The sequence below is a fragment of the Cottoperca gobio genome, chromosome 1 (assembly GCF_900634415.1).
Source record: "Cottoperca gobio chromosome 1, fCotGob3.1, whole genome shotgun sequence".
Classification (NCBI taxonomy): domain Eukaryota; kingdom Metazoa; phylum Chordata; class Actinopteri; order Perciformes; family Bovichtidae; genus Cottoperca; species Cottoperca gobio.
In genome coordinates, this window is record NC_041355.1 from 23,476,533 (window position 1) to 23,504,204 (window position 27,672).

The 27,672-nt window shown below is 41.4% G+C and overlaps 3 protein-coding genes across 9 annotated transcripts in view; 2 read left to right on the top strand and 1 right to left on the bottom strand.

Annotated features, from left to right (window-relative positions):
- The window catches only part of LOC115022896 (serine/threonine-protein kinase 10-like), a 25,576-nt gene extending 24,076 nt beyond the window's left edge, over nucleotides 1–1,500 (bottom strand). Inside the window, exon 1 of one of the 2 annotated variants that reach the window (XM_029454040.1) lies at nucleotides 1,252–1,500. In XM_029454040.1, coding sequence (XP_029309900.1) covers nucleotides 1,252–1,413 — 162 coding nt within the window. In that variant the 5' untranslated portion in view covers nucleotides 1,414–1,500. The other variant, XM_029454114.1, reaches the window with a different exon arrangement.
- stn1 (STN1 subunit of CST complex) lies at nucleotides 1,306–11,120 on the top strand. Its single transcript, XM_029454221.1, has 9 exons — nucleotides 1,306–1,958; nucleotides 2,447–2,542; nucleotides 3,106–3,183; nucleotides 5,783–5,953; nucleotides 6,333–6,444; nucleotides 7,997–8,147; nucleotides 9,004–9,126; nucleotides 9,235–9,307; nucleotides 10,017–11,120. The coding sequence occupies exons 1-9, from the start codon at nucleotides 1,826–1,828 to the stop codon at nucleotides 10,172–10,174; spliced, it is 1,095 nt and encodes a 364-aa protein (XP_029310081.1). The 5' UTR covers nucleotides 1,306–1,825; the 3' UTR covers nucleotides 10,175–11,120.
- Nucleotides 11,121–11,475: 355 nt separating this feature from the next.
- sh3pxd2aa (SH3 and PX domains 2Aa) overlaps nucleotides 11,476–27,672 on the top strand; it is a 109,280-nt gene continuing 93,083 nt past the window's right edge. For all 6 annotated transcript variants that reach the window (XM_029452047.1, XM_029452121.1, XM_029452370.1 and 3 more), the window contains exon 1: nucleotides 11,476–12,456. In XM_029452047.1, coding sequence (XP_029307907.1) covers nucleotides 12,361–12,456 — 96 coding nt within the window. In that variant the 5' untranslated portion in view covers nucleotides 11,476–12,360. The remainder of the gene's footprint in view (nucleotides 12,457–27,672) is intronic.

Below are 27,672 nucleotides of genomic sequence, written 5' to 3' on the forward strand. Positions count from 1 at the left end.
CAGTGCTGGTGGAAGGAAGGAATGCCCCATTTCTGACGGGTCAAGCCATTGTTTATATCTGTATGTATACAAGACAAAGATAATGTTAACTCTTGTAAATTATTAGCTTTTCTTGCCATTGTTACCAGTTATTAAAGAAGTCAGTTCACAGCACTGAATCTGAAGACATTTGGATGTCTGTCACATACACATACTTCAAGTATGTTGGACAACTGTGGAGGGACCTCAGCAGTCATATGTGACAGCACCGCCACCACAGTGCTGGTTCACTGGTTTAAAGATCGTGGGGTCAAAGCAATACTAGACCGAGGTGACACTGCGGATACCTTATGTCAGGCTTCAAAAAGGAGTGTTGCGCACAGAGAGGTTACAAAACTCGACTTTCGTCCCATTTCATGAAAACACAAGTCTGCCATAATATGGCAAATGGAGGAAAGGTTACTGTCTACAAAAAGCAGCTCTGAAGGACACATTTCTTACCTTGAACACTTTTCCAAAGGCTCCATCTCCCAATTCACCTATTATGTCCCATATTTCCTCTGGATTTTCATCCCTGCGCACGTGTTCGTACTGTTTCTTCTTCCTCTCAGATCCCAATTTAAATATTTTACGGAAATTAAAAAATGACATACTGAATCCTGGGTCATTCAATTAAAAATTATGACAAAGGAATTGAACGTCAAAACGCCAAAAGATAGTGTCGGTTTCCTTGAACAGTTTACTTTACAATAAGTATTTGGAGTAATAGATGTGACATTAGTTATAAATATCCGCTTGGTCACCACCGAGTGTAGCTTTCATAATAGTTGAGATCAAAACCTAACCTAGCCTAGCCTTTGACACCGTTTTGGCCAGTCCGGAGAATAGCTCTTTCTCTTTGGGTCATTGTTAACAGCTACATGAATAGCTAACGGTTAACGTAGACGTGTCCTAGCATCTAATATCCGCCTAAGCAATACTTTATTTTAATGCAAAGTAGTAAGCGAAGCTCGTTGTTGTTCCAACTACTGACGACCCACTGGCCCGACAACCCTGTGAGACTCTTTCTCAACAAAAAGAAAAAAAAGATGAGTAAGGCGTCCTCCCAAATAGTTGTATTCCACAGACAAATGCATTAGTTTCCTTGAGGCTAAAAGCGGGCACAGTTGGTCCGTATATTAACAATAGCTAAAACGGTTAAAAAAAACATTCATCCTCCCCTGGTGTGAGACGGGTTTAGTAATCTAGCGGATTTAGTGTCTGTGCGCGTACCCGAGTGCGCGCGTCTGCGGTTCTTTCTCTTCGTGCTCCTCGTGTTTGACAGTTGGCGGGATAATTCCAGTCTTCTGCTGCCCTCGTCTGTATGGGAGACCAAGCGCAACTCATGTGGGGGATGTTTAAACCATTCACGGCGACACTGTAGCACATTTTCATTATGACACATAATCAATATGTGTACTACATGTTCGTTGTAGATGTCCAATCTGCCACCATCGCTTCAATAAGAGCTACAGTTAGATTCCTTTGTGTCCCTGAAACTACATGTCCCATACACCATTGCGAAACATGAACGCGCTTTACGTACAGTACAATGCTAATACAACGCTTTTAAACATAGACATGTTTTAATGCTATTCTGAAACTTGAACCTTACTAAGATGTTGTACGTGCATATCGCCGCGCCACCTTAAATAACATACTTATTTAACATGAGTAAACAACGCGTCACGTGACCAATATTTGGGAACTTCTCAAGACTCATGCTCGAGACACAGTAGCTAGTTAACTTTCTTCGCTGCGTCGAAACAAGAGGTAAATAAAATAATAAATAAACTTTCATGATGAAATGCAGCCAGCTACAATGGATCCAGCGGAAGAGCCCCCATCGATGTTGTGGGGTCTGGACCCGATCTTTTCTGCCTTCACCAGGCTGTATGTCAGAGACATCCTGCAGATGGTAGAGTCCACTCAGGTGCCAGGTAATAACACCTCATTTATACAAACACGTTGTTTCATTTACTAACTGTATCCTTGGTCTTTACATTTGAACCTTCACAAGTGACATTACAGGTCTGAATATCTGTGCCCAAAAGCTAACTGAACTGAAGTAATACGACCAAACTAACCAATTTAGCAATTTACAAACTAATGTCAGTCACTGTAAATGTCATGTTAGCAAGGTAGCTTACAAATACTTTGTAAGCTCATTCCCAACTTTATTGGACGTTTTTAGTATGTCTTCCTTTTAAAACTTATCCTGTTTTTGTTTCATTTCATTTACCATTTTACATCAATATCATGAAAGTGTGACTTGTCACAACTTTGAGTAATTAGGTTTAACTTGACCCTTGAAGACAGAAATAATTGACCGTTTGACTCACTGACTGATACCTGATGTTGACAATGTTATCATTGATGCTTAGTTTGATATTATTATCTTTGTTCTGTATGCATCCATGTCTTACAGGTATTTACTTCTACAACTCACATCCAATCTATAAAGTTGATGTACTTGGGACAGTGGTTTACCAGAGAGAAAGAGAAGACTTCTTCTGTTATGGAGGTAATCTTGGTGTGTCTCCATATGGAAAAAACATATGTTGTTTGCTGATATTTCAGTAAACACTATCAACAGGATTTTGTGAGGCTATGGTGGGTGGACCTCGGACCTGTAGGGGGGGTACGGGGGCATAGAAAATTAACTTTGTGCTCTTGCAAACAATTTCTAGTTAATAATGTTGTGCTCTATAAACAATTTAATCATAAATACATTGGTTGTATAGAATAAATATACAAATCTAATCCACTGCCCTTGCCCCCACTCTAACCCACCTCACTCTCACACACACACACACACACACACACACACACACACACACACACACACACACACACACACACACACACACACACAGGTACACACATACACACAGGGAGGGCATTGCCATCTGATTCACCCCTTCTGGGAGAGACTGTGGTTAACCACAATTAACCCACTGTCTGCATATACTTTAGCACAGATCTCTCTCTTCTATTCTGTATGTTGTATGAAAATATGTACATATGTCTTATATAGCCCTATTTTTTGTTTACATCTCACACACATGTCTGTCTTTCTGTTCACAGTGGATGATGGTACTGGCGTAATAAACTGCCTATGCTGGAAAAATGACCTGTTTAAAGAAGAGGAGCATCCTGCTAAATGTGAGTATATATTTATGAATCTCGCTGTTAGCATGGTTGTAAGTTATGCTCTGTATTAGTCACCAGAAGAAGCAGACTGCTGTTTCCTCAAACCTGCAATTCATTTCTTAATTAATTGTTAATTTCTTCTCTGTTCTCAGTTGTCATCATATTTTTTGCCATGATGAATCTGATAGTGGTGCCTATTACATTCATTGAGCACTGAAAGGTGATGTGAACACACCAACACACTAGCTTCCCACGTGGGGTTTATATTAGTCTACCCATCATAGGGGCTGCTACTTATTAGGACTGCGCGACTCCTAGTGGACAAATAAAAATTGCATTTTATTGAACATTTTTCAAACTTTACAAAGTCATTCCGTGGGCCGCGTTGGACCCCTTTAGCAGGCCGATTCTGGCCCTCAGGCCGTATGTTTGACACCCCTGCTTTAGATTTTTCTTCTGAAGAAGCACAGTTCTGTTTGTCTTTCTCACTGAATGTGTGTAATCTTGAGGAGTGTTCAATACATTTCTATCTCATAATATTTTATAATATACATTGAAACGGCTTCTTTTACATCCCTGTTTGCATCGGCTTGCAGTCGTCTTCTTGCCTGCTTTATCGGGCACATTGTTACGTTTATTTTCACGATACGGCCTTCTGTTGTTGATCAGTTGGATTTGACCCTTTCTAAGTTTTCTTCATTTTCAGGCTGGTTCTGTGGATTTCGAGCTTGTCATGGTTAAATGTTGTGCCTTGTGTACATGTGATAGTCATACAGTGATACATTTTCTATGTTTGAAAGTTAAATGTAATGTTGGGGTAAACATCCAATAACCGTTGCCTTTTGTTTAACATTGTAATCTTTTTTGCTCTTACATGATTAGATTGGCATTATTAACCCTTGTATTATGTTGAAAAGAAATTACGTTAGTTAGATTTAGGGTCATATTGACCCTTACTGTGTAAATACACTCAAAATAGTCAAAGAACCAGGTAAAACCAATAAGAACTTCAATTTAGATCACATGAACATTTAGAAAAGGGACATACAACAATAACTTTTTTTATTCAACATCCAACAATCCAACACTATATTTAACATTTTTTCCTCATCACACCTTTTTTTTTTAAAAAACCTTTCTCAAAATATTCTCCTCACATTCTCAATGCTCTACACATGATGGGCAGAATGTAACTGTGTGCTTTCTGCAGATGTAATTCTTGTGTTTCACACAATTCACGCAGTTCTTGTTTCACTGAATGGAACAAGGTGCTCGTCTACAGTAACATGGGGCCCAGGATTGTACAACAAAGGAAGAACTTCGACCCATTTATCCCATACATCTCTGATCGCAGCTGGTTTGTCTCTTTCACGTCCACCAGCTCTGGTGTCATGGTTGTCAAATAGGATCACCCGAGATATTATGTGAAATGACTCCAGAGACATTGTTGCTCGAAAGATTGGCCTTCCATTCTCTTCATCCCACAGACTGGCAGTTGCTTCTCACCTTGACTTGTACACTGCAGCTAATACCAGAAGTCAATCTGATGCAGTGGCTTCCATGTCTCTTGACATACACGCCTCCCTTCAAGTTGGTCATGTCCAGTACGATCCTCTCTATTGGTGGGGATATGAAGAGCTAAAATGCTGATGTCTCAGAGAGATGACATTACAGCACTGACAAGGACAAGCGTGAGAAAGCTAACTCCTCCTCCTAATTCACAGACACACACCTGGTTCTAAATGGGTGTTCAGAGCCAGTCAATATGTAAACTAATGCAATCAAATTAAAGTGCATCAAAGAGTTTTCTTTCGGTCTGAACAGATACCTACCCACATCAAAGTGTCTGGGTCAAAACATCATCTTTGTATACAAACTCTGCACACACATTCCACTACACATCTAAGTGTTCAGATATTACACTCCAGTTCATCACCCTAAATGAGGAAAAGTCACACATTTTCAGGAAGAAAATTACAAGTTAACCAGTACTTTGGTCAACTCAAAAACTGAAATGGGTCAAATTGACCCTTAACAAAATACAAGGGTTAAGAAATGATTACAATTGAGTTTGTGTGCGTTTTTTCTGTAAACCTGCCAGAACACCAAGACGTGATCAGAAAAAAATCTGATTCTTTGTACTGAACATTGTGGGATTATTCTTTTATTCCCTCAACCATACCATATTCAACTTTGAATTAGTTAAAGCTGCATTAATTAATTTGAGAAATGATCACCTTATAAAGTTGTTATGACAGATGGGTTAGCAAATCATTTACAATTTTAGGTCTGATTTGGTCTCGACCGACTCTTAGGAAAGATATCTGGGTAACGAGGTTAATCAGAGCAAAGTTTGGGGGCCAGAAAACCGAAACAATTAGTTAAAAGAGGCTAAAAAGCTCAGTACAGCTGAGGAGAACTGCGGTAGTACACAAGCGACCCATTTCATTTTATCCAATATTTATATAAAAGTAACACATTTCTGCAGCTTAAAAGTTTAGCATCTTTATTGATTATTTTTTAAAGGTGCTTCACAAACTCATTATTATACATTCATTTATTACCACAAACCATTGTGTAATAATCTATTTTAATTTGTCATCACCATCAGGGGGAAAACCCAGTGATGGGGATCAGGGAGGCTTCAATCCAGTTGCTGAACTAAAGAAGCTGAGGCGGGCCCAGCAGAGCCGCTGCCGTCTGGAGATTGGAGAGCTGCTCCGAGTCAGAGGACCGGTGAAGACGTCAAGACAACAGAGAGAAATCATGGCCTCCACATACTGTGAGTGCAGAGGACTGTCATCTGCAGGTCATAGTGGCAGTTTGGTATACAAATGTACCCACCAGCTACATTAGAATAAGACAACCTATGTCCAGAAATAGCAACATTTAACCGGTGGTTCATTAGAAACTGCAAATGCTCAAACAAGAACATGCGCTCTCACTCAGTCCCCTGACTCACACCCTCTTGAAGTGCCAAACATGGACAATCTTTATCCTAGCACTGCCATCTCATTTTATGATGGCTTACATGTGTCTCTCTTTCTCACACAAACATACACAACCACGCACGGCACATTCTTTATTTGAGAGTACACAGCGTCTATATCCTCTGGCCATTCATCACGTGTGTCTCTGTCTGTGTGTGTGTGTGTTCCCAGATAAAGTGAATGACCCAGTGATGGCGTTCCAGATAGCGTGGATGATGGAGGTTCCTCAGCTCTACAGACAGTGTTATGACAAACCACTTCAGCTGCAACCTAATGCAACAGGGTACGAACATCCATCCCTTATTGTACCATCACAGCAGATCACAACACTGTAGCCAGGTTTCTGAAGGCAAATTATTGAACATTTTAACCAAAGCAACAGAAAAATGGCAGAAGGAAATGCTAATGAGTGTGTTTCCATCCACATGTAATGGGATTATTAGTGGTCGGTTCACAAAGAGACACAGTTGGTGGCACTAATACTCCAGTGGGGTGTCATTAAAACATTGCAGAAGAAGAAAGCACAATGATATGACATAATTAAAAGAGCACCATGAAAGCTCAAACTGTGGAAGACGTGATTGAAATATGGTTTGTTTAATGTATCATGTGTGTAAGATTACAGTATCCTCATCGCTCCACACAGATCTCATGTCTTCGTCTGCAGTCATTGTTTGTTTTTTCAGTGGAAGCTTCTTTCACCTTTTCCACCTCAGCCAAAAACAAACCTTTCTTTTAGTGAGAGCCCTAATCCAGACAACCAAAGATACCGCCCAGTGCTTAACCAAGAAGGTTTTCTTTGTGGGCTGGAGAAGCTCCAGAAACATTAACACGTCACTGAAACCAATGAAAATGGCAGTTTCTCACGTATTCTTCCTACATATCCTCCGTGTTGTACATAGTAACACAGTAAATGCCTATGACACTGTGTTTTATTTTTAAAAGATTATTTAATTGATATAGCAGCCATAGAGCGAGAGGGAAAGATATGCAGCAAAGGGTCGGACCAAGCCTTTTACATGAGCCGCCTGCTTTCCCAGGTGAGCTACCAGGTCACCTAATACAGGTGAATGTTGATAAGTTCATAATTTATTACATTTATCATAAACGTACAAGTAACAATATTTATTTTAATTTAAAATGCATAGTCACAGAAGTCTCAATACAGTTGGCAGAAAACAACATGCTATAAATACACGCAACACACCCTGGCTGCATCATGGAGCATCTGATAGATGTCAATTGTGCACACAGAATACAGACCTTCATAGCTAGCTACATCCATGAAAGATGGCAACATTAAAATGTCCACAAAAGTGTCAACAACCGGAGGAGATGAGATCGTTGAAGTGCGTCGTAAGACCACGTACAAAAATAACAACTCTCAACATTCTTCTTCAAAGTGTGGAAAAATGTCAAGTTGGCTGCTCTAAGCGACAGCTGGCACAGCTACAGACACGTCAGTTACTACCCAACAAAAGGAAATAGTTCCCCTTCCCAATGAGAAATCGGCTAACATGAACACAATTTTCCAAGATGTAGTGAAACATGCATAGCAGATATTAAGCATTACAAAAATAGATTGCAGTAAGGTAAACATGTCGATATACAGTTTGTATCTTTACATGGAACAACATTGAAAGCAGGCTCTAATTGTCATAACATAGACAAGAAGAAAACAACTAAACAATCAAATGCATCCCAAGTCATTTCTGAAAGTAATAGTAACAAGCTGTGACAGTTGACCTGACTCAATGATTGTCTGTTATCTCTAAACATATATTTAAGCTTTAGCATGAATTGTATTAAGGCCAGATTCTTTCTCTGTTGTTCAGTGACTCAGCCGTCAGTTCCCTCAGCAAGGCAACGAATATCATCAAAGATTTCTTAAAGCAGAAGTCGGTGTGCAGGTTCAGACCGTATGATGTTCAGGACCTCCTGCAGCCTCTGATCTCCAGCGAGCCCCGAAATGCATCAGCAGACCAGGTACGCCCTAATAATAATATTGGAACAGTTTCTTTTTGAAGATGTGTAGAGGTGGAATGAAATGAAAATCAAACGTCAGACTGTATTTCAAGTGTCCTCCGTAGGTGAGAATGCTGAATAGAATGAGAGAGAGTGAGAGATGTGTGATTTTAGCATTGTTTGAAAGCTAAACTCCGATCTGTATAAAGCCACGTATATATCCTATTCATCGGCACAACGAGCACGCCCCCGGGAGGTGCGGGGTCTGGGTTGTTGTACGGCTGGAGCTGCTAAGCTTCCCAAGCCGACCTACAGCTGATTGTACAGCACAGGGGAAATGTGCCCGGCGAAGGCCAGCCAGTGTTTGTATCCGACTCCGTGTTGGCTTAAAAATTGTTTTGAAATTGTTATCCCACAATGTAATCATGTAAAATGTAGTTTTTGCCGAGAAACTTTAACAATTACAGTTATTTGGAAGGAGATGCTTTCACAGCAACATGATACAGATATTAGAGAAGGAATTATGACCTGTTTGACCTCCTAACAAAAGACAAACAGACTGTAACTTTGGAAGTGTGTAAACTTAAAGACCGCGAGAAAACAAAGAACTTGAGTTTTCAATTTAAATAAATAATTATATATTTTCATTCTGTTCATGTCTTGTCATTTATTGAAGTGTCACAGTTAAGGAAGGCTGTGTAAAGTTGTGTTATGTACTTTGAGCACCAGATTTAGGGGCTTTGTGTCCCGTGAGGCTAGAAAATATTAGCATCTATACCTGGACCTTTAAAAAAATATATTGTTAATGATTGTGCCATTTCAAGTATAACTTAATTTCAGCACTGTTGTATTATCATGATTCACTGTTTCTATGAAGGAGCCTGTGGCGGGTCCCTCTGCATGCCAGCAGCTACACCAGCTTCTGAAGGAGGTCCTGCAAATTCTACAGGACGAGGGTATTGTGTACCGCAAGGTCAAATCCCAGGATGAGGTCTATCATGTGAGAAACAGCAGAGACATCTTCAATAAATGATTCCCACTTCAGCGGGTCGGTATAGTGAGGATTCATTATGTCCGATGTCTGTTTGATGCTGTTGTCCCTCACCAGGTGACTGCACATGACAAAGATCTGCTCATAGCTGTCAAAGATATAATCAGGGAGGACTCCAGGAGAGAGAAGTGTAAGTACTTTTAATTAAGTATCAAGCTTTTGATTAATGTGCAATGTGTTCAGTAGAGCAGTAATACTCTTTCAGTTGAAGAAATCAAGAACTAAAGGTTCTATATTTGACATTCAGAGCATTAATATAGCAGCAAACAACTATTTCATATGTAGTGGAGTAATGTCCCCCTGAGCAGAGAATGAACTCTCCCTCTGTGTGTTGTAATACAAGCTTCTCTGTGCTTTGTTTATGTTGCTGGGCTGGGGGCTTGTGAGTCCTTGTTTGTGTGTCCTACTGGCTAGCTAATGGCCATTGCTCTGCAGTGCGCTCACACAGCTTTTACAGCTGATCTAGCCGCCCCGACCCACGGCGTTGTCGCAAAAACCTACCAACCCCCCTCCAGTTCCCCCTCAGTTTAACACTGATAGCTCTGTCAGCAATGTTGTTGTTGTGTGCGCTGTTCTTTCTGTTAGCGCCGTTAGCTGCTCGCCACCGGCTCAGCCGTCGCCATGTAGAGAGCTTTGTGGAGACAGTACCTCAATCATAGATATTCTTGGCCCTGTGTGTGTGTGTCATCAAATCCAATAAAAATGCTGAATAACTTGTGAGAATATTGAAAAACTGAACTCCACAAATCCCTCTTTTCAAGTTTTACTTTAAAGTTTCCATATAACCTTGGTTTCCAGTTGTGTTGTGTGTTGACAGTTGCTTCCTCCTGTGCCCGTAGATGCAGAGAAGGGTTGCCACGTCCTGCACATCCTGTCTGCAGTCAGGCAGCGCTACAGCCTCAACGTGAGCAAAGCAGCGCTGGAGCTGGTCCTCAAATCACTGGAGTCCAACAGTGACGTCGTCAGCACCAGCGACAGCCATTACACTGCGTTTTAACTTAAGCACACTATTACTATATATATACCGTATATACTATGTGAAGTATAGCTTATTGCTCCAAAATGTGAGCGTCCAATATGTTTAAATAAATCATGCCATTTGTATTCCTTTGTTAATCAGGACTATTATCAAGTGTGGTTGTTTCCAAAAGTAATTGAACTACATATTTCTTATATTTGCATTACTACTAAATTAAATCACTACTGCATGTTAGTGTTCTAAGGTAAATATTAAGTTTAATTTAACTTCATTTGAAATCTATGACTGCACAATTTTGCAATCCACTGTTAATATTTATGATGAAATCAATGACAGACAACAAAGACGAGGTTCATGCATGGCTGCATTAACCTGCTAGGGGGGCCTGGGGCACAAACTAGCTCCTGGGTCCCCACCAATCTAACTTTTTATCTAATTTGCACAGCTTTTCTTTTGAAAAAACCCTCTTCATTATGTTTTTCTTAAGACAAAACAACAGAAAATGTGTCAAAAAGCAGCAGTATACATGACATATCCCCCTGATATTTACAGCTACACGTACAAGAAATCTCCATAAGATAAACCTGTTAAATAATAGTACTAATAATTGCTATTATCACCACCTCTGTCATCATTATTAAATAAGCAGTTATAGGTACATCATAATGCACATATGGAACATGCACCAACATGTCATATCCTTATGTGGTTAGAATAACGCAAATAAGTATGCCACATCATTCATCTCCAGCAGAGGCTGAGAATCAAACTTCAAAAAGTTGGACTCTTCATTTCCCATAAAGTACCTCAATCACATTTTTCATTAGATTTCCCCTGATTAGTAAATGCCCAAGCGCCCAAGTCTCCATCCTTGGTAATTGGTAATCCATCCTTACATATTCTCATATGCATATTCAATTACTTCACAACAAAGCATTTGACATAAGCCTGTAGTTTTCAGGGCCCTTGGGGCAGTTGCCCAGTTGGAGTTCCAGCCTTGGGCTCATGGTTACAGTAGTCATTAAAATAAAAACAAGCTTTCCTGAGCGATTTAAAAGATGATACTGATCTGGTGTTCATCCTCTGAAAACCTGTTAAGGGTCTTAATGCATGTGAGCTGCTCTACAAACTAAATATAAAGGTAAAAGTCGAACCTTCTTAGCATCATGCTTATGTTGCTGTGTGCACATGGGGGCAGTGTTTGGTCGTTAATTGGCTCTTTCATGTAGAGCAGGCTGCCGCTGATTGGTCGCCTGTGAAACATCTGTATCTATATCTCCCGTCGGCCGTGTCTCCGGCCAGAAAGCTGCTCATGACTCATGGAGAGTGAACAAACTGAGCAGAGCTTCATTATCACGCTTCCCTCTGGTGCACAACGGGATTAAGAACATTTCAATGAACGACATACAGTTTGTGTCGAATTCAGGCCTACACATTGTGCCTGATAAGTGTTACATTATTTTATATTCTCAGAAGCGGGGAGGAAAAGTTCTGGGCCCCCGAGGGAAGACGAAGGAATGAGGGAAATGATAAAGCGAGTGAAGACGGCACTGTCTCTCGGATGGTAATAAACGCATCATTATTAGCCTGTCACACAACAGAACGCTTGTCGAGGAAAGGCACAGCCAAATATTTTTTCTCTGGTGCTTTATTCCAAGAAGCCCTGAGGACGTGCGTGAAGCCCTTCCCACTCTGTTCCTTAAATTCGCTGCGCCTGCTGGAACTCAGGAGGAGGTTTGGCGCTGGATCTGCCGGCTCCCTTCGCATTCATCCAACCCCTGTAACCTCCAGGTGTGCAGATGCCCCTTTTGTAGGCATCGCGGCAGACACAAAGGAACTCGCGTCACTTTTTTTTCTATCTTTAAGGTGACCGCCTTCATCAGCTCGCCGTCCGCTCCTGGCCAGCCTGTGTGGCCGAAGACAACGTGAACCTCGCTCTCTGCTCGGATATCCGTCTGTGTGTGTTTCACCGACAGCGACCAGCACAGGCTTAAATGTAGCTTCTATCGATAAGTTTATAATCAGATTGACGGTCGTTGCGTCAACGGAGGGAAGTCTGCGCTGCCCAATTGGCCGCGAGACGAGCTGCTCTCTTCATGGACCGCTGAATTGTTAAATGACACAGCGATGAATGTTGTGATCTCTCTCCCGTGATACAAGATAGCTTATCTGGAGCCGCAGCAGCTGCCTGTCTGTCGCTTTTAATGCATAGCCTTTGCAGGGTCAAGATGCAGTTTCGGACTGTGCTGGACGTGAAAGTCGTGGACGTGGAGAAGAGGCGCAATCCGTCTAAACACTACGTGAGTTGCCTGCCTGTTTTACCTTCTTCATCCATATCACCTTATTCCCACCTTGTCCCATTCAGACGTGTCAGCGGTGTCTGGCCTGTTCCCAGGCACAGCATGACACCTAAACGCAGCATTTAGTCCGTTAATATAGCCTAGCTGCTATGTGAAGACCACCGCTAAGCTAACTCTTGTTCAGAAAGATACCTGCTTATAATTAATAAAGCCAACCGTTACCACTGCAGGTACCCCCCCACAGTATTTCAACAGACATAGTGTATTATCACAAGTGAGCTGTCATAGCTGTACAGTCCAACAAGCAGCCTGGGCACCGTCAGCACTGTCACCTTATGCAGGTTATTATCTTTAACATGTCAATATTATCATGACTTTCTGACATACTAATGACACACTAGTGATGTTAGGAGTCAAAACCTTGCATATTCAGTATGTGGCTAGCATTTCTTTTTAGGGTAAAGTGGTGGCATACTCTAATAATTTTATTATTCACACCAAATAATTACATTAATTTAATGCCAGTCAGCCTGTACTTTTCACAAGTTGTAAAGTGGAAACAGGGCTGGGCAATATATTGATATTATATTGATATTGTGATATGAGACTAGATATCATAATATCGCACAAGTGTCTTTTCCTTTTTTAAAAGGCTGTATTACTGTAAAGCGATGTCATTTTCAAAACTTACCAGACATGTCCTAGCTGTTCTAATATTTGCCTTCACCCATTGTCATTAAATCCACATTACTGATGATTATTTATTGAAAGATCTCGATGTGTAAACACTTTGTGTAAGCACCAAATGTCAAACCTACAATATTGTCGAAATAACGTGGTATTTTATCAAAAATATTGTGAAATTTGTACTATTTTGATTTGATCAATATCGCCCAGCCCTAGGTGATACATTTACACAGCTATAGACACTACATTTCAGCCTTGCAGTGTTTCTTCATAGTAGAGATACTATAGTAATTATAGTACTATATAGAAGTGTAGTAGTACTATAGTATAGAAACATTGTATTTATTAAGAACTTCATTTCGTGTATATCCTAACATTTCACAGACTTAGATAACAACCAATAATCAGATTATTCTATCATCATCACTGATAATGGTCTTCTCAGTGTTCAGCACTACTTGTCCACACTTCAAAACATGTCCACAATGAACAGTTTACAAACATACACACTGTTTATATTTCTGAAAAGCATAATCTTTGATTTATTTTCATGTCTAAAATCATTTTAGGTTTTGTCAGAAACAAGATTTATCTGGTAAGCAATTGACAAAATAATCAGAAGGTCTGTTCAGTTGCTGTTCTGGAGCATTTGATCATACCACATGATGCTCGTCAGGAGATGGAGTTTGCCCATTTGTCATGGAATTGGAGATTTTTAAATATCCTTTCTTTGCACCTGAAGTGCTCCTTTTTCTGCCTTGTCTTAACAATTGAGATTGAAAGTTTGATCTTCACCTTGGAAACAGCAGTTGACAACATATTCTCACCACAACGTCCACTTGGTAGCTTTGAAAGGTGTCAAACTCTAACCCTTTCAAATGTATCTTTAGCTTGTGTCATCAATCTTTCTTTTTCTTTTAGAATGTAGGTCATTTAATTCTCCACATTTCGGACCGAACAAACCTAGGTTAGGCTTCAGTGATTATTATTACCATCCTGATCCTTCCCTCTTGTGGCCTTCTTCATCAACACTACACTTGTTATACGTGAGAGTCTGTGTTGGGGCTCTGCTCTTAATGGGCCCAGTTCAGAGCTAATAAACAAGTCATAATAAATGACTTGCTCAAATGCAATTACAGTTCTGCAGACCCTTGGGCCTAACGATATGGACACAATTAGCACACCTATCCTACTTGGAAAGTAATAATTTGCAGGGCTCTCGCCATATGTACCCCTTTATCAGACTTACTGTACCTGCTTCACAAGACGTGGAAATAAGATAAACATTTTAGACATGTAATAGATTTTCTCATCCAGAACAAAACTGCATCTGTGAACTTGACTTAGTCGATGATACCACCCACGCTGGACTTTGAGTGTGTATTTTTGTAACATGGGGTGGCCTCAGTGAAACTGATACCTAAACTGCGACAGAGTAGGAGCATCACCGTACAGAGCCCCGGGGCAAAAACGAGCTGTGGGCCCCGATTGACAACCCCAACCCCCCCATCCTCCCATTCACTGGGTATTGTACATGTACACTGTCACCTTCAAGTAGCCATCAAGTACAGTGCACGCTGCAGACTTCACATGGCAGCTTCATTATAGTTTGCCTGGAGCTCTTGAAGCCACCAGTACTCCCATACTGGAGGACTACCTGCCCCAAGGTGTGCTGTGTGCCCATTCATTTGATGGAACACAAACTTATTGATGCACCATGTAAGAACGATATTAGCTGAAATAATAATGGTCTCAAAACTAGAAGTCGGCATGGTTTCAAGTTTAGGTAGTGAAGCAAAAAAGGTTCATACTGTGCTTTTGGCCTGGTCCACGGTATTTTTTAAAGATGTAGCTTTTTCTACTACATCTTTGCGTTTTGTCTGTTCATCTACATACAAACAGCATTTCAGGTCACTGAAAACTGACCTTTTGTAAAACTCCTTCCAGATTAAAGATTTTCAGAAAATCTATTTCAGTGTCATATCCAAAACAATATCTGTGTTTTCAAATGACAACAAACTAAACATATTGTTTGCTATAAGAGCCCCTGACTGGCTTTGGTTCTGGTTTATGACTCAACCTTGTAGACGTGTTAAGAGGAAAACCTTAAGTTGTGCACTTTTGTCTCAGAAGTGCTAACAGGGTCTGTTAGTTAAGCTTTATTAATTCAGTAAATCTCACAATCAAGATCTTTTATTATAAGAGAGAACACATTATATATATACACATCACTATGAGACAATCACACAAAGCAACATTCATTAATAATTACATGACCGTGTGACCTTCTTTAATGTATCTGAAAAGGTTCATCCAAATTTCAAAACAACATATTGTTAATTTAACCTCTCAGGTGTAGATATATTTAAATAGCTCAACAGCAACAACAACCTTTAATGCCAATATAGCTCCTGTTCCTATGGAGGTCAAATACACTTCTTCTAAACTAGTAATCTCGATTGCTCTTGATGATCCATAGAGTTTCCTGTTCAGTAGAGTGTGCAGAGTAACTAGGTTGAAGGTTTTAAATGTCATGTTCCAATGTAAGCACCATAAACACAATCTCAATTCAATTTCATTAACCTCCCATAAGAACAAAGTGACACCTATTTTTGCATAATGGGAAATACTATTATTCCCTTTCTGGTGGCGAGTGAGATGAGACGATTAATAGCTCTCCTGTCCTCCTGTTATGTGTTAAATATGGAGCGCTAGCTTAGTTTAGCATTAAAAATGGAAGCAGGGCAAATAGGCTAATTCAGTCAAATGTTGAAAAATTGCCAACAGCACCTCTAAAGCTCAGTAATTAACACAGTGTTTCTGCAATGTAAAAATGACAAGTTATGTTTTACAACTTGGTATTTGAACAGAGCCAGGCGAGCTGCCTCCAGTTATTAGGCTAATGAACATAAGCTGAGCTAAGGCTAATGCACCCGTGTGGTGACTATGAAGCTACAGCTAGCATCCGGTTAGCTTATCTTAGCGACTGATCCAGCACAAAACCCCCTATAAAACCACAACTTGTCGTTTTTTATACTTGGGTTTTTGTACAAATAAACAAACAAGATATGAAGTGTTAATAATTAACGAGCTTTAGAGCAGCTGGTGAAAGTCCATGTCTTCTTAAAAACAAGCCACTCTGTATCAATCTTTCTTATTTTGGCGTGAGCGGACATTTTGAGGGCTAGCCGGCCAGCATCACTTGTAGCTGTTCACGTGCGCGGCGCACATACGTAAATAAAGAAAAACAGCACCCTTTTCAAAATAATAGCAACACAGTCAGAAGGTTATTTACACCATGCACACAATACAATGGTGTTGCTTTTATTTTGAAAAGGGTGCTGTTAAAAAATATATATATACTTTTTCATATATGTTATAATTAAGCAATAGCTGACGACAGGCCGTGGTATATGCTCATTATATCACAGTTAAGGGGCGTGGTTCGGCCCCCTTAACTGTGATATAATGAGCATATATCACAGTCTGAAGTGAGCTATTGCTTTTATAAAACTGTTACCAAGTGTGGCAATATGAAAGAAAAATACACACTCCAATTTAAATAGTTTTTATTATTAAATAATGATGTTCAAAATAGAATAGTCCCCTCCGTTGCCTAGCAACAGCTAGCGCGGTGTTCTGTTCGTTTTGTTTTTTTTCCATTTGGTCTACCTGCTCTTCACGTAGCTCTGCATGTCGTCTTTTAGGGCTTTTTTCTCTGGAGATAGGCACTGATCAATCCACTCCTCCAGAGTAAAGCTTTGTAAGTTTGTTTCTTAATGGACGTAATTTAACAGCTGTAGCTTTTTCTCAGACTCAGACTCGTCAGACAACTGACTTGTTGTGAAAAGTAACTACAATTCTACCCGTGATATATCATTATACCACGGCTAAGAACCAATCAGATTGCTTGATTTGACATGTCCGTTTTATAATTTACCTTTGGCCGGATGTGGCTCGCCAACACAATAAGGTACAATACAATACCGTACAATGCCCAGGTCTGCCCTATGCTATGCTAAGCTAAGTGTGTCCTAGCTGCAGCTTTAGTTTTGGTATCTTCTCATCTCACTTTCTGCAATGTGTCAAACTGTTCTTTCAAGACACACACAAATAATTGTGTTTGGCAGACTAATGTGGCAAAGTACACTCACAGGCAGAATTCTCCAGGGCTTATAGACAGTAAATGAATGGTCCACTGTTGATACAGTAATATGTTTTTAATGCAACTCATGCAACGACTCTTACAGCACAGCTATTACTTCCACAGAGTAGTTTAGTAGTGTAACATGAGCTTCCCAAATCAGTCCAACTGTACATATAAGCTTTTTGAGTAGTGTCCACAGTACAGTTAAAGTGTAACAGGAGCTTCTCAGAGCTGAGCTGTGTTTTGGACTCTTCTGTCTCAGCAGGCCAGTCCTTGGCCTAGTTTCCCTAGCTACCCTGTTTCAGGAGACAAGGCTAGTCTCTGTGAGAAGAAAAAAGAGGGAAGAGGGAGGGAGAGCAAACCAGAGAAAGACACAATCTGTGGCACCCATTGAATCTCATTTGTAATATTTGTGAAACCAGCTGGAAATGCTTATCTTGGGCAAGGAGGGGGGGATGAGACTCAGGGCTTTGTGGAAGGGAAGTGCTCGTCGGACCTCAGGGAAAGCTGAGTCGCAAACACACATCACAGACACACACATTCTGCTCCTGTGAGCAGTTTGTGTGTACGTGTTTGCAGGAGGAGGTGATACAAGAGAGAACGAGGTTGGGCACGGCCATGTTTACTTTAAGCTTCTGTTTCAGTCTACAAGTCCCAGTCCCATAACATTTCATTTTCTAGAGACTCAAAGGCCCAGACTGGAAGACGGTGTTGTTATTTAGAACAATAAAAGAAGTCTTCAGAGAGCTGTTCCACACTCAAATATTTATTGACCTATCAAACACAGAGTGATATCTCGGTGAAAAGGGTCCCAGTTTTCAGATGCTCTGCCCTAACTGGGAGGTGATGGTTGGAGAGGTTTATGAGGGCAGCTTTTTTTGGGATTGGCAATTTTTTTGGGAGAGTTTGATGACCAGCTGGAAGTGCTCAGGGGCTCTGTGTGTGTGAGAAAGAGAAGAGGGCTGACGTCTGTTTGTAAAGTTGATGATCTTGATGCTCAGTTCTCAGAGCTCTGACTCTGACACTGATACTGACAGGCGTGTGTATCTGTGTTGCATGCGCCGACACGAGTGGTTGACAAAATTGGCGGATGTTCTCGCACAGTTATTACCGGGACCTCACACACATGCTGGGAGTTGTTTTCATGTGTTCAATACCAGATGTTGTTTGTGATTGTGGAACATTTTATTTGTCTCCTGTAGAAGTCCTAAAGCCTAACAGCAGCTCTATTCCGACAGCAAGACGTCTCCCACACTCGTCTGTCTGTGTTCAGGGTAAAAGCACATGGCGTGGTGCTTGAACATGGCCTCCAGCTCACTGGCATTCGGCTCAACAGCTTGACTTATGATTACGTCACCCAGAAATGGCGAAGCACTGTGGAGAGACAGAGCATGTGTGGACATCATGTGTGGCCTGAAGTGCGCTGGCTCTTGTTTTCTTTTCATCGTTCTCAACTGGATGTGATGTCGTGCCATTTTAGTGTTGTCTGGTGTGTGTGGTTTTGTGACAAGAGGAAAGATTGAGAGACAGGAGGAAGAAGACAGAAATGTGAGTTGTCTTGCTCGCAGCTCTCTGTACAAGATGAGTAGATAGTCAGGGAAATTGGATAAAAAGTTATTAGTATCGGACTGGCCTGATTAGCATGACACGATATTCTTTCTCTACCAAAGCATTCAAGGATGATTTATTAGAACATTTAATCCGGTTTATAATATATCCATCAGAAAATACAGCAATGGTTAAATCATAATAATACAAACTATTTACACAGAACTTCTACATAAAGGAGGACTGTGATTTAGTGTTGCTCCTACATAGAGTTTGGGACTCACTATAGACAAAGGAATGGGCAAAGTTTGCAAAACAGAAGCCCAGATATCCAGAGTTGAGCTTGTTTATAGTGTTAACCATTATAGAGTTGGCTGTTACATTTCGCCAGCTGTATTTTTACCACAGTGACACTGTGTTGAATGACACTAGAAGGTTGACATGTTTGAGAACTGCCACAGCAATCCTTCGGGAGAGAGTAGAAGCCACAACAGAGTTAACAGGAGAGAGGATATTGGACTTACATTCACCAGGTGGACGCAAGCACGACTCCAAATGTATGCTAATGCTCCTGACTGCTTTCTGAACACATCCCCCCCCATACCCACTTTATATGGTGATTTTATGCCAATGTTGGGTGAACAAAGTGTTCCGCTGCCTTTAAGTGGACAAATAAATACATTAATGCAGGTTAAAGACACACAAATTAGGACTTTACTTTGTGAAGACTAAATTTCACTTAAGACTTTAATGCAAAGTAAAATTTTAGAACAATAATAAACAAAATAAGACGTGATGTAAGTATGAAGATTAGACAGTGATGTGCACACACTGTTTGTAATTATTAGGCCTGGGAATTGAAAGGCCTGTAGAAAAGCTTTGAAAAGAAAAAATTCAGTCTCATTTTAATGTTCATCCAGAGATATAAAGACTTTTCCCAAGGACCTGAGACTTGACTCATGAAATTGACTCGTCTGAAATGACTTGAGACTTGACCTGGACTTGCGCCAACACACTGTAAACAGCTCTGATATATAATATGCTAAATCCCTGTAATATCCCCGTTATTTAGTTTCAACTTGTTAGCACGTTCACTCTGCTGGCGGCCCAGGTTATTATGGACTGTTATTTGCGCATAGCTGGGTGTCTCTGGAGGTCTGTTAGTTCACTCATGTTGCTTTGAAAGCCACATATCAAAGTGCTTATAGACCGACTTAAACTTGCAGAATGCGGTTAACTGATTCACTCTACAGTATGAAGGTCCACCTTTGAAGCAGTGTTTGTAATTGTAAAAGTTTTTTACACGAGTACATGTCCTCGTCTGTCTTTTCACTTTGTTGTGATCTGATACAAAACCACTTAAGGATTGTTCTTTTGTGAGCAAGTTGAAATGGTATCAAGACGCCATCAAAGGTGCGCAGGACGTACCTGCTGAATGGACACTTCCTCAGCTCCCTGACCAGCACTTCCTGCGCCCACCACAGAGGCACAGGAGGCGTGACTCCATTTCAGATTTGAAGTGAACACAGTTAAGGAAAGTCGAGGTGCCGGCCTGGTATGTGGTTTAGTGAAGGGCACTGCTTTGGCAGCAGATACAAAAACTCTTGTGTTTAAGGTGTTTCCAAAGACCCCATGCCAAAGCTTCTGAATGGAATTGTCCTTCAGTTTATTTCACTCTTGTGACATTTTTATTGGCTTTAATGAGAAACATCTGAGGAGAATTTATCAGGCTTTATTGTCATTTGTTAACCTCTCTGGCTAAACTGACAGAAATAAGTGACTGTATTAGACAAGTGAGTATATTTAGGTTGTGGTTCCATGTGGAAATAATTCACTCCCATTCAAAGAGAATTTTTCCAACCTGACTTTTTGTAGTCAGAACATTTGCACTTTCATGGTCTGAAAGTATGATGTGTGTCTGTTTCATAGTTAACTTTAAATATAGTAGTTTAGGCGGGGTTCACGGCAGTTAGTGGCTAGGCCCACATTCTCTGCCCCACCAAGCACTCAGCTCTTTTGCCTTCTTCACTTGAAAACTGTGAGACTGGGTGCTGGCTCTCCTCCGAAACTGTAAGTCATTTTCTCTGTTCATATTTTACCTACGCTATCTCTTATGGTCACTGAATTTAATGCTCATGTTATTAGATAAATGATTCTTCAGTCAGAGGGGGGGGGGGAGTAAAGCTCTAAACTCAACATGAATATTCATAGCCATTTCAGAAGAACATGATGAAATAATCAGAGGTCCAATTTGTCGTAAGAATTCATGTTTTTGTCTTTGCTTCTGAGCATGAAGAGAACTTTTGTTTTCAAGTCCCGCTTCCTCCGTGGGAATAACAAATGAACAAGGTCTTTTCTTGCTATCTGGGACATCCAAGCCCCCAAAGCTTTCTTTGAGTTGTTTAGTTTTTTCCCCTCTCCTTTGTGTTTTCCCTGCTTATGAAGCAATTTTTAGACTCCTTTGAAAAGAAAGTTGACATGTCAGAAATGGAGTATTGACACATGACTGCTGTGGAATCTGAAAAAAACTTGACTAATCTATGATCAATAAAATACTTGTTTTTTCCCTTAATTATTAAATGTCTCCTGAATGACAGATATTGTCCATGAAAGGAGTTTTTTCAGGAGCACTCGAACAGTACATCTGGTCAGACTTACTCATGTCAGTTACAGTCATCTGCAGGGAGTTATGGCCCAGACTCCTCATTGTTTCCTAATCCCTCGATACCCATTTTAGTTTCAAACACCTTCCTGTTTCCAAATTGAGGTGTGGTTATTAACAGCTGAGTGTTAGAAATCAAGAGATCACGAGGATCGTGCTTCTCCACTTGAGCTTTCATGTTGCCTCCTCGCCCAAAATTTCAGCCTTCATGTTGGAATTGCAGCAATGCCTTATTGGTCTAGACATGCCTGCTGTGCAAGAATGTCTTGCAGCAATCACAAGACAATGCAGGACTTTTTATCTAGATTTCTCTGGTTCTAAAATTCTACTGTAATACACAAGAACATGGAAGCTACATCGGAGACCTGTTGTTAATGTTGTTTTCATGCTTGCAAATGTCTCAATGTGTCTCTGTGGCTGCGGTGAAAACTGCTCATCTTCCATTTCATCGTAAAATATTGACAGATTACTTCCTAACTGTTTTTTGAGTAAATAATTAGTTTTTAACACTTAACCCTTATTTAGCATTTATAAGCATATATAAATATTTTTAAATGTTTTTTAACACACTATAATGCAGATATACAGTAAGTGTTTATTAATGTGCAGTCAACAACTAACTCCTCATGATGATATAACGTGTGTTCATACGAGAAGCATTATACAATTGTAACATATTATATATAATATAATACAAATACTGTTCATTAATACTTAAAGTAGCTTATAGTTGTGTACAAGTGCATTATCATGTGTTATAAACTATTTATTAAATGTTTATATAGTGCTAATATATTCTACATTGCGGAAAAGTGTTACCTTTTTGTTCAGCGAATACTTGATTGAGGGCATATTGGCTGCACTTAGCACTCACGACTGAATGTACTTGAGCTCTGAGTCAGCATTTAGGCTTATTTTAGTTGTTGCATGAGTGTGTCCCATTCCTCATGGAAAAGTGAAGAAAAAACAGCTACTATGAACTATGCACAATGAAATAATCAGAAGATGTTTTCTGCTAGATGTCTCTTCATTTATTGTGAGAGGCAGCAGCCCAGACTGTTACAATTTACTGGGAGTGTTGAGGGAATGGAGTCTATTTTTAAGCCTGGGGGGGGGGTCATTAGGTTTAAGCTTGATATTTTGGGCGTGGGCACACCATGGATGGTTGTTGGTTGTGTTTTCCACTGTGGTTGCCATCACATACCCATCTGCTTCTGGGGTTTGGATCTTTTCACTGAGTCCACATCCTCCAGCCTGGCTCTGATCTTATACCTCAGCTCAGCATGGATTGCCTCTGAGTTGAATAAAGTGGCCCAGAGGCATGATGGGAAATCCTGTAGAACATACAGACACAGCCACATAGTAGACTTGCCTTACCATGCAGAAATAGAGCTGATAATTGTTTATCACAGATTCTTCCTTATAGGAATCTGTTGTGACATGCCTCGTCAACATTGCGTGGAAGTCTGGGACAGTGCCAAGGGGGTGGCAGACCAGGGTGGTGGTTCCCCTGTTCAAAACAGGGGGACCAGAGAGTGTGTGCCAACTACAGGGGTATCACACTTCTCAGCCTCCCTGGTAAAGTCTACTCCAAGGTGCTGGAGAGGAGGCTTCGGCCGATAGTTGAACCTCAGCTTGAAGAGAAACAATGCGGATTCCGTCCTGGCTGTGGAACAACGGACCAACAATGAACCAACTCTTCACTCTCCAATCCCTGTACGCCCAAAGCGAGAGTTGTGTCCGGATACTCGGCAGTAAGTCGGACTCGTTCCCAGTGGGTGTTTGCCTCCGCCAGGGCTGCGCTTTATCACCAATCCTGTTTGTGATATTCAAGGACAGGATATCGAGGCGTAGTCGTGGAGGAGAGGGGTTGCAGTTCGGTGGCCTGAGGAGCTCATCGCTGCCCTTTGCAGATGATGTGGTCCTGATGGCATCATTGGTCTGTGACCTTTAGTAGTCACTGGATCGGTTCGCAGCCGAGTGTGAAGTGGTTTGGATGAGGATCAGCACCTCAAAATCTGTGGCCATGGCTCTCAGCAGGAAACCGGTTGATTGCCTACTGTGGGTAGGCAATGAGTCCTTACCCCAAGTGAAGGAGTTCACTCTCCAATCCCTGTACACCCAAAGCGAGAGTTGTGTCCGGATACTCGGCAGTAAGTCGGACTCGTTCCCAGTGGGTGTTTGCCTCCGCCAGGGCTGTGCTTTATCACCAATCCTGTTTGTGATATTCAAGGACAGGATATCGAGGCGTAGTCGTGGAGGAGAGGGGTTGCAGTTCGGTGGCCTGAGGAGCTCATCGCTGCACTTTGCAGATGATGTGGTCCTGATGGCATCATTGGTCTGTGACCTTTAGTAGTCACTGGATCGGTTCGCAGCCGAGTGTGAAGTGGTTTGGATGAGGATCAGCACCTCAAAATCTGTGGCCATGGCTCTCAGCAGGAAACCGGTTGATTGCCTACTGTGGGTAGGCAATGAGTCCTTACCCCAAGTGAAGGAGTTCACTCTCCAATCCCTGTACGCCCAAAGCGAGAGTTGTGTCCGGATACTCGGCAGTAAGTCGGACTCGTTCCCAGTGGGTGTTTGCCTCCGCCAGGGCTGCGCTTTATCACCAATCCTGTTTGTGATATTCAAGGACAGGATATCGAGGCGTAGTCGTGGAGGAGAGGGGTTGCAGTTCGGTGGCCTGAGGAGCTCATCGCTGCCCTTTGCAGATGATGTGGTCCTGATGGCATCATTGGTCTGTGACCTTTAGTAGTCACTGGATCGGTTCGCAGCCGAGTGTGAAGTGGTTTGGATGAGGATCAGCACCTCAAAATCTGTGGCCATGGCTCTCAGCAGGAAACCGGTTGATTGCCTACTGTGGGTAGGCAATGAGTCCTTACCCCAAGTGAAGGAGTTCACTCTCCAATCCCTGTACGCCCAAAGCGAGAGTTGTGTCCGGATACTCGGCAGTAAGTCAGACTCGTTCCCAGTGGGTGTTTGCCTCCGCCAGGGCTGCGCTTTATCACCAATCCTGTTTGTGATATTCAAGGACAGGATATCGAGGCGTAGTCGTGGAGGAGAGGGGTTGCAGTTCGGTGGCCTGAGGAGCTCATCGCTGCCCTTTGCAGATGATGTGGTCCTGATGGCATCATTGGTCTGTGACCTTTAGTAGTCACTGGATCGGTTCGCAGCCGAGTGTGAAGTGGTTTGGATGAGGATTAGCACCTCAAAATCTGTGGCCATGGCTCTCAGCAGGAAACCGGTTGATTGCCTACTGTGGGTAGGCAATGAGTTCCCTACTAGAGCTGCTGCCCCCGCGACCCGACCCCGGATAAGCGGTGGACGATGGATGGATGGAGGAATCTGTTGGCTAATAACTGGCAAGATATTGCAGTACAACAATGCCAAAGATATATTCAAACTAAGGTTTAGCACCATGCTAGAGGCTCTGTGAGGCTGTGTATGCTAACATGCAGATATGAAGCAGGTATAATTTGTACCATGTTCACCATCTTAGTTTAGTTAGTTTCTTATGTTACCTAGTTAGCACTACATGTAACGTACAGCTGAGTTGTCCAGATATTTGATCATACAAAAACGTTTTGGAAAGGTAGACCTCATGGCGCTAAATGTTAGTTAAGGAATCATCAAAGTTATTACAATTCATCCTGAGGGGGACATAAATGTCTGTACCAAATTTCTAGTGTACTAGTGTAACTAGTCCAGACATTTCACTCAAAACCACAGATGTCAACCTAATGGTGATGCTCGATAAAACGTCACCAAAGTCATCTTAAAACCATCAACGTCAATTTATCAACAGCATACAGCATTAATATATAAGATGTTGTGACAATCCATCCTGTAGATCAGGGGTCATTAACTGGCGGACCGCGGTCCGGGTCCGGACCCAGACGCCGACGCCGACGCCGACCTATCCGGACCTATAATCAATAAATTATTGAGGGATTTTCAATGTTGACGGGGCGCAGCTTTTCTCGCATTTACGCCACTGGTTTAGCGGTTCAGGAAACTCACAGACCAATTGCATTTGAGTTAAGCCATCCCACGTGATGCTACACAGCCAATCAAATCTGTGCATTTCAGGCGGCAAACGCTGCGACTCTGAATACAGACAGATGAGAGATGAGAGGCGAGTGACAGGCGGAAAGACGAGTTAGCGATATAGGGAGAGAAGACGGAGAAAGGGAGAGAAACACTGAAGAAGAGACGAATGAGCGGCAGACAGGGAGAGAAAAATAACTACTTATGGCGCTCAACAAGAAGAGAAAAGTCAACAGAGCTTTCAATCCAGAATGGACTCATTCACTCACCCACTATGAGGCAAAGCACAACGTTTTTGACCAAACATACCCACAGTTCAGACTCAAGTTTGAACTGAGGGCACAGAAAATAAGCACTCAGAGCCCAATATGATGTTGATTTGTAACAAAAACAAAGCAGATAGGCCACCTGTCAGCATCATCAGCCACAGAGAACAGTTTAACCCAGGATGTGCTAGCCTGGGTTAAACTGTTCAATTGTTAAAATGTGTTGAGACTGATTTATTCTAACATTGAGACTGTTAAATCAAGATGTGAAACAGTTAAAGAAAAAGGGAAACTCAAGCTGCTGCTACACTTTATTTTATTTTTCTAAAATTAAGCACTTTATTTTAAGATGCACAAAAGCTATTTTATTTATTTTCTAAATTTTATTTTTAAATGCAGCCCGAGAAGAACACTATACATATCTACAGTATTATATATATCTGTATAGTTCAGTGACAATAAATATTGTCGAAATGTTTTAAAATTGTACTTTCTTTATTAGATTTTACGTTGATACAGCTACTAGGCTACTTCAATATACAGGACTGTCTCAGAAAATTTGAATATTATGATAAAGTTCTTTATTTTCTGTAATGCAAATAAAAAAACAAAAATGTCATACATTCTGGATTCATTACAAATCAACTGAAATATTGCAAGCCTTTTATTATTTTAATATTGCAGATTATGGTTTACAGCTTAAGAAAACTCAAAAATCCTATCTCAAAAAATTAGAATAGTTCCTCAGACCAAGTAAAAAAAAAGATTTATAACAGTAAAACAAAATCAAACATTTGAAAATGTCCATTAATGCACTCAGTACTTGGTTGGGAATCCTTTTGCACGGATTACTGCATCAATGCGGCGTGGCATGGAGGCAATCAGCCTGTGGCATTGCTGAGGTGTTATGGATGCCCAGGATGCTTCAATAGCGGCCTTTAGCTCATTAGCATTGTTGGGTCTGGTGTCTTTCAGCTTCTTCTTCACAATACCCCACATATTCTCTATGGGGTTCAGGTCAGGGGAATTGGCAGGCCAATCGAGGACAGTAATGCCATGGTCAGTACACCAGTTACTGGTGGTTTTGGCACTGTGGGCAGGTGCCAGATCATGCTGGAAAATGAATTCCTCATCTCCATAGAGCTTTTCAGCAGACGGAAGCATGTAGTGCTCTAAAATCTCTTGGTACACAGCTGCATTTACTCTGGGCTTGATGAAACACAGTGGACCAACACCAGCAGCTGACATGGCTCCCCAAACCATCGCTGACTGGGAACTTCACACTGGATTTCAAGCTTGGATTTTGCTCCTCTCCAGCCTTTCTCCAGACTCTGGCGCCTTGACTTCCAAATGAAATACAAAGCTTGCTTTCGTCTGAAAAGAGGACTTTGGACCACTCTGCAACTGTCCAGTGCTTCTTTTCCATAGCCCAAGTCAGACGCTTCTTCCGTTGTCTTGAGTTCAGAAGTGGCTTGACCATGGGAATACGGCTATTGTAGCCCATTTCCCGGACACGTCTGTGAACAGTGGCTTTTGATACCTGGACTCCAGCTTCAGTCCACTGTCTTTGAAGCTCCCCCAAATTCTGGAAGCGACTCTTCTTCACAATGCTGTTAAGGCTGCGGTCATCTCTCTTGGTTGTGCAGCGTTTCCTGCCACATTTCCCCCTTCCAACAGACTTTTTGTGGATGTGCTTTGAAACTGCACTCTGTGCACAGCTTGCTCTTTGAGAAATTTCTTTTTGTGTCTTACCCTCCTGATGGAGGGTGTCAATGATGGTCCTCTGGACAGCAGTCAGATCAGCAGTCTTCCCCATACTTGTGATTTAGTTTACTGAACCAATCTGAGTGTTTTTCAAG

Excerpts from the sequence above, each read along its gene's own strand:
- stn1 (XM_029454221.1), top strand. The coding sequence starts at position 1,826 with ATGCAGCCAGCTACAATGGATCCAGCGGAAGAGCCCCCATCGATGTTG. Across the intron at positions 5,954-6,332 it reads AATCATGGCCTCCACATACT|ATAAAGTGAATGACCCAGTG; the intron begins GTGAGTGCAGAG and ends GTGTGTTCCCAG. Across the intron at positions 8,148-9,003 it reads GAAATGCATCAGCAGACCAG|GAGCCTGTGGCGGGTCCCTC; the intron begins GTACGCCCTAAT and ends GTTTCTATGAAG.